Genomic DNA, 10,689 nt, shown 5'->3' with positions numbered 1-10,689 from the left:
TGTGCAGCCCAGTCTGGCCTAGAGTTTGTCTTCCCTACATCACCATGCCAGTCCCATTAGATGTTTTTCAGAAATTAGGTAACAGGTTTGGTAACCATACTGAGCCTGCCCAGGACACCACAGAGCCTAGAGAATCCCAAGGTCTGCTGAGCCACAGGCTGGCTCTTAGGGGCTCTGCCCTGCTGGCCAGCCGAAGGATTGAGGCCTGGGCTGTGCTGCTGGGTCTGTAGTGGACAGGAGGCCCTGGAAAGCCAGCCACTGCTTCCACCCCTGCCCACAGTCTGGGGAAGCCCCAGTGCCCGGGGCTGCTGACAATGCTTTCCATTCAGCCTTGTCCTTGCTGCCAGGCCTGTGGGCCAAGGAGGGGCTCTCGCCGGAGTCCGGGCAGGGACCGGCGCTGGCTTTCCCCTTGTGCTGTGCCTCCGGACAGTGCTGGCAGTTCCCGGGAGCATGGAGGGGTAAGTCTTTGGGTCCCAAGGGTGCAAAGGAGCTGTGGATCCACTGATGGCCACAGGAACAGGGAAGCCTTCTCTGCCTCAGGCTGGTGGCAGGGACTTTGTTTCCTGAACCGGGGACTGTCCAAGATCTCCCCCAGGGATGGGTCCCCGGGACTTGCTCCGGTGGATTGAGGCCTTGCAGCAGAGATCAGAACTGGTCTTTGGATCCCGGATTCCTGTCCTTTCAGGGCTCTGTCTGGTGAGCCCTCCCGCTGCTCCGATATGAGCACAGACTCTGGAGAAGGCCATTCAGCTCTGGGGGCAGGAGGGCCCCCAGGATCCAAAAGACATTGAGAAGTAGGTAGTGGCGATCTAGGGAGCAGCAATGGGGGAGGTTTGGAAGACGAACAGCCCAGGCATGGAGGAAGGCTGCTCGGAGGCCTTGTGGGATACAAGCTGAGAACAGGAGGAAAACCTGGGCAAGTTAGATGACCCCGGTAGCGAGGAGAGGACTCAGTGTGTGGAGCAGCAGCAGAGCCTGCATGTGCTCGGGAAGGATTCAGCCAAATCACGAGTGTGGGTTTTTGATAGTCAGATTGAAGGAGACGGGAAGGTTTGCAGCTGAAGATGTCAGGGTCCTATCTGTGTTCTAAAAATTCTTGTGGGCTGGGAAGGTGGCTCAGTGGTAGAGCGCTTGCCTTGCATGCATGAGGCCCTGAGTTTGATTTCCTCAGCACCACATAAGCAGAAGAAAAAAAAGCTGGAAGTGGTGCTGTGGCTCAAGTGGTAGAGCGCTAGCCTTGAGCTGAAGAGCTGAGGGGCAGCGCCCAGGCCCAGAGTTCAGGCCCCACGACCGGACCCAAAAATAAATAAATAAAAATTCCTTGTGGTTGCTGGGGATGAGAGGAACATAAAGGAGGTCAGCCATGGTGGCAGTGGTGTCCCTAAGGCACGGGCAGTGGCTGTAGTTGTGACATGAAGGGGGTGGATGATGGGCAGATGGGTGGGGAGATGGACAGATGGACATCTTGCTCAGGGTGCAGTCTGAAAGCCAAACCCTCAGTCTCTTATCCCAGTCCATGTCAGCGGATGGCACTGCATTGGAGGGGAGATAGAACGTATTAGCCAAGCGCTAATGGCTCACGCCTGAAATCCTAGCTACTCAGGAGGCTGAGATCTGAGGATCACAGTTCAAAGCCAGCCCGGGCAGGAAAGTCCGTAAGACTCTTACCTCCAATGAACCACCAGAAAACTGGAAGTGGTGCTGTGGCTCAAGTGGTAGAGTGCTGGCCTTGAGCTGAAGAGCTCAGGGCCAGTTCAGGCCCCATGACCAACAAGCAAGAAAGTAAACAGGAAGTCTGGGCTGCTTACCTGCCATGTTAGTGTGGCTCTGAACAGCCAGTGAGTCCACTCAGAATCACACACACACCACACCCCCGAGGCTGCCAGTGTTGCTTGAAATCTGGGCTAAGCCTCCTGTTACCAACTTAAGTTAGGGGCTTTCTGCTGGGGGGAGAGCTGGCCCTGCAGCGAAGGACTGGACCAGAGATGGATGGTGCTTGGAACCCCAAAGCCATTCTCACATCCAGTCAATCCTCATCGACAGAGTCAGAAGGACTCATCAGGCTGATTTTCTGGGTTTCCGTTTCCTCCCATATAAATCAGAGTTGATAACAGGAGCGCGAGGGTGAGGGACCTGGGCCAGCCAGGACTCTTTACTGTCCTGGACCCAAAGGTAGAATCTGGGCCGGGAGCCGCACTGCAGCGGGGGCTTAGTTAAGGGCCCCGCTCCAGTGAACCCACACCTTCTTCCCTCTCCCAGGCTTCAGAGCTCCACCCAAGGTCCCTTGGTGCTGCTGGTGCTGCTGCTAGGCCCAGCTTGGCACACGGCCGCTCACCGCTGCCCACAGACCTGCATCTGTGACAACTCCAGGAGGCACGTTGCCTGCCGGCGCCAGAACCTCACGGAGGTGCCCAGTACCATCCCTGAGGTCAGCAGGGCAGTAGCCTGGGCACAGGCTGGCATTGAGGAAAAGGAGGTTGCAAGAGCCTGGTCTGGCCAGGGGCTAGTAGCTCCTGTAATTCTGCCACTTAGGAAGCTGAGAGCTAAGGCAGAAAAGTCCATGAGACTCTTTATTAACCACCAAAAAGCCAGAAGCAGAGCTCTTGCTCAAGTGGTAGGACACTAGCCTTGAGCAAATAAAGCTCAAGGACAGCTCAGTTCAAGCCCCAGGATAGAGCCCGATCTGATTGAGAGAGCTCTACAAATTCCGTCTTCACATCTGTAAAATGGGAAGCATAATCAGTAATGGCGGATAACCCACAATCCCTGTGCGACTGAAATATCAGTTACCTTATAGGCAAATGAATTCTTACAGGCCCTGTGGCCGAACTGGGGCTGCGCAGGGTAGGATGCAGTCTCTGCCTCCTATGGAGTCATGAGCTAGAGGGAGGGGAGAAGGAAAATGCACAGGAATGACAGGATGTGGAGGGGGGGAGCTCATCCCAGGGCTGGGGTGCTTGGCGCTGGGGCGCCAGGCTTTGGGGAGGAGCAGGACAGTGCTGTGCCAATCTGCCATGTGTCCCTCCCGCCCCCAGCTGACCCAGAGGCTGGACCTCCAGGGCAACATGCTGAAGGTGATTCCTCCAGCTGCCTTCCAGGACCTGCCTCACCTCACGCACCTGGACCTGCGGCACTGCGGGGTGGAGCTGGTGGCCGAAGGCGCCTTCCGGGGCCTGGGCCGCCTGCTCCTCCTCAACCTGGCCTCCAACCGCCTGAGCTCGCTGCCCCAGGAAGCCCTGGACGGGCTGGGCTCGCTGAGGCGGCTGGAGCTGGAGGGAAACCTGCTGGAGGAGCTGCGGCCGGGGACGTTCGGGGCCCTGGGCGCGCTGGCCACGCTCAACCTGGCCCACAACGCCCTGGTCTACCTGCCCGCCATGGCCTTCCAGGGGCTGCTGCGCATGCGCTGGCTGCGGCTGTCGCACAACGCGCTGAGCGTGCTGGCGCCCGAGGCCCTGGCCGGCCTGCCCGCCCTGCGCCGCCTCGGCCTGCACCACAACGAGCTGCAGGCGCTGCCCGGGGCCGCCCTGTCCCAGGCCCGCAGCCTGGCTCGGCTAGAGCTGGGCCACAACCCGCTCACCTACACGGGCGAGGAGGACGGGCTGGCCCTGCCCGGCCTGCGGGAGCTGAGGTTGGATCACGGGGCCCTGCAGGCGCTGGGGCCCCGGGCCTTCGCCCACTGCCCGCGCCTGCACACCCTGGACCTCCGAGGGAACCAGCTGGACACGCTGCCCCCGCTGCAGGGCCCGGGCCAGCTGCGCCGCCTGCGGCTGCAGGGCAACCCGCTGTGGTGCGGCTGCCAGGCGCGGCCGCTGCTGGAGTGGCTGGCGCGCGCGCGCGTGCGCGCGGACGGCGCGTGCCGCGGGCCCCGGCGGCTGCGGGCCGAGGCCCTGGACGCCCTGCGGCCCTCGGACCTGCGCTGCCCGGGAGAGGCGGCGTGGGAGGCCGCGGAGGACGACGAGGACGAGGACCTGGCGGCGGCGGCACCCCGAGGCCCCCCGCGCCCCCCGACGCAGGAGGAGGCCTCCTCCGCCACGCCGTGCCCCGACGTCTGCGCATGCGCCTCCGAGTCCCGCCACGCCGGCTGCGCGGGCCGCGGGCTGCGCGCCGTGCCCCGAGGCTTCCCCGACGGCACTGAGCTCCTGGACCTGCGGCGGAACCACTTCCCCTTGGTGCCCCGCGCCGCCTTCCCGGGCCTGCACCACCTGCTGTCGCTGCACCTGCAGCACTGCGGCGTGGCCGAGCTGCAGGCCGGGGCTTTGGCGGGCCTCGATCGCCTGCTCTACCTCTACCTCTCCGACAACCAGCTCTCGGGGCTTAGCGCGGCGGCCCTCGAAGGGGCCCCGCGCCTCGGCTACCTGTACTTGGAGCGCAATCGCTTCCAGCAGGTGCCAGGGGCCGCCCTGAGCGCCCTGCCCAGCCTCTTCTCCCTGCACCTGCAGGACAACGTGGTGGACCGCCTCGCCCCTGGAGACCTGGCCGCGGCTCGAGCCCTGCGCTGGCTCCACCTGAGTGGAAATCGCATCACCCAGGTGGCTCCTGGGGCGCTAGGGCCGGCTCGGGAGCTGGAGAAGCTGTATCTCGATGGGAACCAGCTGCGAGAGGTGCCCACTCGGGCCTTGGAGGGGCTGCCTGCCCTCCTGGAGCTGCAGCTGTCAGGGAACCCACTCAGGGCCCTGCAAGATGGTGCCTTCGAGCCTCTGGGCAGGTCCCTGCAGCACCTCTTTCTGAACAGCAGTGGCCTGGAGCAGGTGGGCGCTGGGTGGGTGGCAGGGAGCTAAACATAAAGCCATCGGAGGCATGCATGCATTCACTGCCCATCGGTGCCAGGTTTTAGGCTGTGTATGGAAATCCTGAGATAAAGCACACACTTTTCTTGCCTTTAGAGGGCACAGGTGTGGACGACAGAGCAGATGGAATCCAGAGCCACACAGTGAAGGGCAGCCGGGAAGGAGGGGAGGCCCTGTTGGAGCATGGGAGAGGGAGGGGGGAGTTTATTTGGGCCTGAGCAGCAACCAACTGCTGAGAGCGCCCAAGAGAATCTGTAGAGGTGGAGTTCAGACAGAGCAGGAAAAAAACGATGAACTGGGCATTGGGTGTCTTGAAGATGAGAGCAGCCTGGGTTTTGACCCCAGCATTGCCCTTTCTGCCTGGGCCACTTCAGACTCCTCACCTTGTCCTCTTCTCCTAGGGGAGATGGAGCTCTCTCTCAGACCTGGCCCAGCCAGCCTGTCAGAAGCTCACACCAGGCCCTGAACTTCCTTGCAGATATCTCCAAGGGCCTTCTCCGGCCTGGGTCCAGGGCTCCAGAGCCTGTACCTGCAGAAGAACCAACTTCGAGTCCTGCCTGCCCTGCCCAATCTCAGCCAGCTGGAGCTCATTGACCTCAGCGGAAATCCCCTCCATTGCGACTGCCAGCTGCTCCCCCTGCACAGGTAGACACCCCTGAGCGCCAGCCGAAATCACCCACTGCTGTCAGCAAGGACCCACCATCTCCCTGGGGGCCCATGTTGCTATCCCATTGACCAGCATGGGAGCCAGGCATGAACGAGTTCCCGCCAGGTCAGTTGCCTTCCTGGGGTGGACTTCTCTGAGTCCCCTCTCTTTTTTTTTTTTAGGCAACACTGAGCTTGAACTCAGGGCCTGGGCACTGTCCCTGAGCTTCTTTTGCTCAAGGCTAACACCCTACTGCTTGAGCCACGGCACCACTTCCAGCTTTTTCTTGTTTGTGAGCTACTGAGGAAACAAACTCAGGGCTTCATCCATGCGAGACAAGCATGCTACCACAAATCCACATTTCCGGCCATCCTTGAGTTTTGTTTGTTTATTTATTTGCTCAAGGCTGGTGCTGTGTACTTGAGTTAGTTCTACTTCCAGCACTTTTACTGATTATTTGGAGATAAAAGTCTCACAAATTTTCCTGCCCAGGCTGGCTTCAAATTGTGATCCTCAGATTCCAGCCTCCTCAGAAGCCAGGATTATAGGCATGAGCCCCTGGTATCCTGCTTCTCTGAGCCTTGATTTCTTCATTTATAAAGTTGGATTGTTTGCCTGCCTAATAGGCTGAGTCCTAAGAAATATTTGCAGATATTTTCAATAATTTCATAAGAAAGCAATATGAGCCAGGCACTGATGGCTTACGCCTATAATCCTAGCTTCTCATGAGGCTGAGCTTTTTTTTTTTTCTTTTTTTTTTTTGGGGGGGGTTCCGGTCATGGGGCCTGAACTCTGGGCCTGGGCGCTGTCCCTCAGCTCTTCAGCTCAAGGCTAGCGCTCTACCACTTGAGTCACAGCACCACTTCCGGCTTTTTTTTTCTGCTTATGTGGTGCTGAGGAATCGAACCCAAGGCCTCATGCAGGCAAGGCAAGTGCTCTACCACTGAGCCACCTTCCCAGCCCGAGGCTGAGATTTGAGGATCATGGTTCAAAGCCAGCCAAGTCAGGAAAGTCCATGAGACTTTTTTTTTTTTTTTGTCAGTTGTGGGGCTTGAACTCTGGGCCTGAGTGCTCTCCCTTAGTTCTTCAGCTTAAGGCTAGTGCTCTACCACTTGAGCTACAGCGCCACTTCCGGTTTTCTGGTGGCTTATTGGAGATAAGAGTTTCACAAACTTTCCTGCCTGGGCTGGCTTTGAACCTCGATCCTCAGATCTCAGCCTCCGGAGTAGCTAGGATTACAGGTGTGAGCCACCAGCGCCCAACCATGAGACTCTTATCTCCAATTAACTACCAGAAAGCTGGAAGTGGTGCTGTAGCTCAAGTGGTAGAGTGCTCACCATGAGCTGAAAAGCTCAGGGACAGCACCCAGGCCCAGAGTTCAAGCCCCATGACCGACCAAAAAAAAAAAAGAAAGCAAACAAGCAATATGAACTCTGGAGTCAGACAGACCTGGACGCAGACTACCAAGTAAAGTTACATAGCTCTTGGTGCCCTTCTCTGAAAAGGGAGAATGATTGTATCTTCCCGTGACTGGAAGAATGCAGTTTAGAGTTAGCACATATAACTGGTGTGAGGAGGTGGAACGTGGTAAGACCCCTGTAATTGTTACTTTGCTCATCTCCTCCTTATTGAGAGGGTGCTGAGGTGTGAGGTGACATGATGGGCCATAGATCCTCTGCCCCACTGCCTGTAGCCCCTGACCTGCCCCTCAAGTTCTCATTCGCCTATCCCCCAGTGGGTTCCCCAAGTTCTGTTTCCTCCTCAGGTGGCTCACTGGGCTGAACCTGCGCGTAGGGGCTACTTGTGCCGCTCCACCCAGTGTTCGTGGCCAGAGGGTGAAGGCTGCAGCCGCTGTCTTTGAAGCCTGCCCAGGCTGGACTGCCAGGAAGGCCAAGCGGACACCAGCCTCCAGATCCAGTGCCAGGAGAACCGGCATCAAGAGAAGACACTGAAGTGCAGACAAGGTTAGCCCTGTGGGGAGTGGGCCAGCTCCCAAAGTCTCCAGAGAGCAGAACTTTCTTTTTTCTTTTTGTCCATTGTGAGCTTGAACTCTGGGCCTGGGCGCTGTCCCTCAGCTCTTCAGCTAAAGGTAGCACTCTACCACTTGAGCCACAGTGCCACTTCCACTTTTCTGGTGGTTAATTGGAGATGAGTCTCATGAGGACTTTCCAGCCCAGGCAGAGGATCATCCTCTGGTGGCGAAAGGTGGCATAATCCCAGCATACCTCCTTCAGGAGTTTTGTGTCTCTTTGTATTAGCTTCCTTCTATTTCTTTTTTTTTTTTTTTTTTTTTTGTCGGTTGTGGGGCTTAAACTCTGGGCCTGAGCGCTGTCCTTCAGCTCTTCAGCTCATGGTGAACACTCTACCATTTGAGCCACAGTGGCACTTCCGGTTTTGTAGTGGTTTATTGGAGGTAAGAGTCACGGAGTTTCCTGCCCGGGCTGCCTTTGAACTGAGATCCTCAGATCTCAGCCTCCTGAGTAGCTAGGATTACAGGTGTGAGACACCAGTACCTGGCTTCCTTCTATCTCCATTTGCAGATTTCCTGTTTCACAGACACGAGCTGCATTGAAGTAGGGTCTGACCGCATACCCTTACTTCCTCACCTCTGTGAAGCCCCTATTTTCAAATGAGGTCAGATTCCAAGTTAACTGGGGGATTGTGATTCCAACATACATTTTAGGCGAAACACAAGTCAAAACCATAACTGTTCTTTGTGCAGGTAATCTGGGTGTGAGGAAGGAACCCCTAAAAAGACCCCAGTCTGCCTGGCGCCAGTGGCTCTTGCCTGTAATCGTAGCTACTCAGGAGGCTGAGAGCTGAAGATCATGGTTCCAAGGTGCCCTGGGCAGAAGGTCCCTGTGAGACACTTATCTCCAGTTAATCACTCAAAAACCAGAGTGGAGCTGTGGCTCAAGTGATAGAACGCCAGCCTTGAGCACAAAGAGGCTCAGGGGCAGTGCCTAGGCCCCGAGTTCAAGACTTACAACTGACCAAGAAAAAAAAAATCCCGGGGCTGGGAAGGTGGCTCAGTGGTAGAGCACTTGCCTTGCATGCCTGAGGCCCTAGGTTCGATTCCTCAGCACCACATAAGCAAAAAGAAAAAAAGCCTTTAGTGGCGCTGTGGCTCAAGTGGTAGAGCACTAGCCTTGAGCTGAAGAGCTGAGGGACAGCGCCCAGGCCCAGAGTTCAGGCCCCACGACCGGACCCCCAAAAAAAAAAAATCCCGTGCTGCAGATGAACAAATCCTGCTTTAGAAGCTAGAACTGGCACTAATAGTGACAGAGGCAATACCAGCTCAGCACTCGCCGGCACCAGCTTCCTACCAGGTATCGCAGCAGTCCGCAGCTGGGTGAGCCTCTCCGCATCACCCCAGGCCTTGAGTGAAAAAGCTCAGGGACAGCCCTGAGTTCAGGCCCCATGACCAAAAAGAAAAATGTCCCAGGACCACGTTGAAGGTGGACATACGACCTTGGATGCGGTCTGCGTCCAGACCATGTTGAAGGTGGACATTGGACCTGGGATGCAGTCTGCGTCCGGTGCAGGAGTCGTTACACATGGCTGTTGTGCTGCTCCCCTTCCCTCAAGCACAAGTCTAGTTTGGGTCACTAAATGGCTGAGGCACAGGGCGGCTCGCTGCTGTGCTGGGCTTTGGCTGGGTTTGTATCAGTCACTGCAGGGCCTCAGGTAGAGCAAATGCCCAGTGTGGAAGACCTTTAGGATCTCAACCAGTGGTGCAGCCGTTGAGATCCAATGACCTTTGGTCTCCGCCTAAGGGCAAGCTGAAGTACAAAGTTCACTCTGAGCCTTGAGATCAATACTTGCAGCTGTGACCAATTAAATTTCAGTTGGGTGAGGACAAGCATGTGGGAGGCTCTGGCAGGGAAAGAGGCTGGAGGCCAGCACGGGTTACACAGTGAGACCGTAGTCTCAAACGACAAAACACCTGACCTGTAGGCACCAGTAATGGTTTCTTAACCAGTACGCTTTGTTCTAATACTCATCATGCTTTATGCCAGGTCTGAAGTGGGTACCAAGGACACAAGACCTGGGCCCCACCCTCATAGCTTTGGGGAGGGGAATTATGGAAGCCAAAGGACAGTATAGGACAGGGCACTCAAGTAGTGAGAAGTGACCATCTTTATTGCTGTGCCTTCTGTAGTTAACTCACGTCAGAGTGCATTCTACAAGGTATCAACTCTGACAGATTGGACTTTAACAGGAAGGGACTGTCTCATACAAGGAGACTGGGAGCCAGTAAGGGCCATAAGGCTTCTGAGCATGGGATTTTGTGCAGGCTTCTTACCTTCTACCTTCAGGAAGAAACAAAAGCCCAATACACACACACACACACACACACACACACACAAGCCCAATACACACACACACACACACACACACAGGAAGAAACAAAAGCCCAATACACACACACACACACACAGGAAGAAACAAAAGCCCAATCTCACACACACACACACACACACCAGCTTTTCCAGAAGCGTCCATCAGAACCATCACACACACACACACACCAGCTTTTCCAGAAGCGTCCATCAGAACCATCCCTTCGCAGCTACCGAAGCTGAGGCAGTGGGTTCTTCAGCAGGGAGTAGAGCACATCCCCAGCCACCTCCTGTCCAGGATCCTGGTCTAGAGGCTGCAGCCACCAGTCTCAGACTGGTGTGTGCACAGAAGGAAGGGAAACGCATAGTCTCTTGGAACTGGGACTCTGCTAGCTCCCGTAGTCTTCCATCACTGAATGGATTACATTTTGAGGAACTCTGGCTGTCAACGGTCCCTTTGTAGGCTGGGTTTGTAGCCTGGGTGTAGAGTGTGGGGGCTAGATGCCTAGAACCTTCTGCAGAGGGGGCTAACACACTGCCCCAAATATCCAGACTGAGAGGGCTGGATACCTGCGTCTCGTCTCAGGGCCAGCCGCACCTGGAGAAAGCGTGGTCAGCACGTGTTGGTGAGCAGCGACCGGCAGCCCGATGCACGAGCCGCCTGCACTAGGGCTTGAGGGGCCACGGGAGCTAGAGGAGGAACAGGGCTAAGGCTGCAGCGGGCTCTACCCTGATTTCCCGGAAGTTACGGGAGAGATGGACGGTCAGTGTATCAAGGGAGACTGAGGAAAGTAGCTGACATGGAACTTCTAGAGAGCAGGGGGAGAGGAAAATGAGGCGCTAAGGGGACCTGGACAGTAAGGAAACGTGAGCCAGGCAGCGAACCTGTTCCGCTTTCCACTCACCTCACCCA

General features: G+C 56.7%; 1 protein-coding gene across 1 annotated transcript; it reads left to right on the top strand.

Annotated features, from left to right (window-relative positions):
- Positions 1 to 435: 435 nt before the first annotated feature.
- On the top strand, positions 436 to 7,399 carry Chadl (chondroadherin like). Its single transcript, XM_042697894.1, has 5 exons — positions 436 to 458; positions 2,260 to 2,428; positions 3,036 to 4,748; positions 5,266 to 5,432; positions 7,199 to 7,399. The coding sequence occupies exons 1-5, from the start codon at positions 451 to 453 to the stop codon at positions 7,383 to 7,385; spliced, it is 2,244 nt and encodes a 747-aa protein (XP_042553828.1). The 5' UTR covers positions 436 to 450; the 3' UTR covers positions 7,386 to 7,399.
- Positions 7,400 to 10,689: the final 3,290 nt, after the last annotated feature.

The sequence above is a fragment of the Dipodomys spectabilis genome, unplaced genomic scaffold (genome assembly GCF_019054845.1).
Source record: "Dipodomys spectabilis isolate Male_0828 unplaced genomic scaffold, ASM1905484v1 ptg000230l, whole genome shotgun sequence".
In the NCBI taxonomy this organism is placed as follows: domain Eukaryota; kingdom Metazoa; phylum Chordata; class Mammalia; order Rodentia; family Heteromyidae; genus Dipodomys; species Dipodomys spectabilis.
Note: the sequence above shows the minus strand (reverse complement) of the source record. Positions and strands in the feature narration are given on the sequence as shown.

What these genes read in the sequence shown, in the direction of transcription:
- Chadl (XM_042697894.1), top strand. An exon ending in TGCCCAGTACCATCCCTGAG is followed by an intron (nt 2,429 to 3,035) that starts GTCAGCAGGGCA and finishes TCCCGCCCCCAG; the next exon opens with CTGACCCAGAGGCTGGACCT. An exon ending in CAGCTGCTCCCCCTGCACAG is followed by an intron (nt 5,433 to 7,198) that starts GTAGACACCCCT and finishes TTTCCTCCTCAG; the next exon opens with GTGGCTCACTGGGCTGAACC.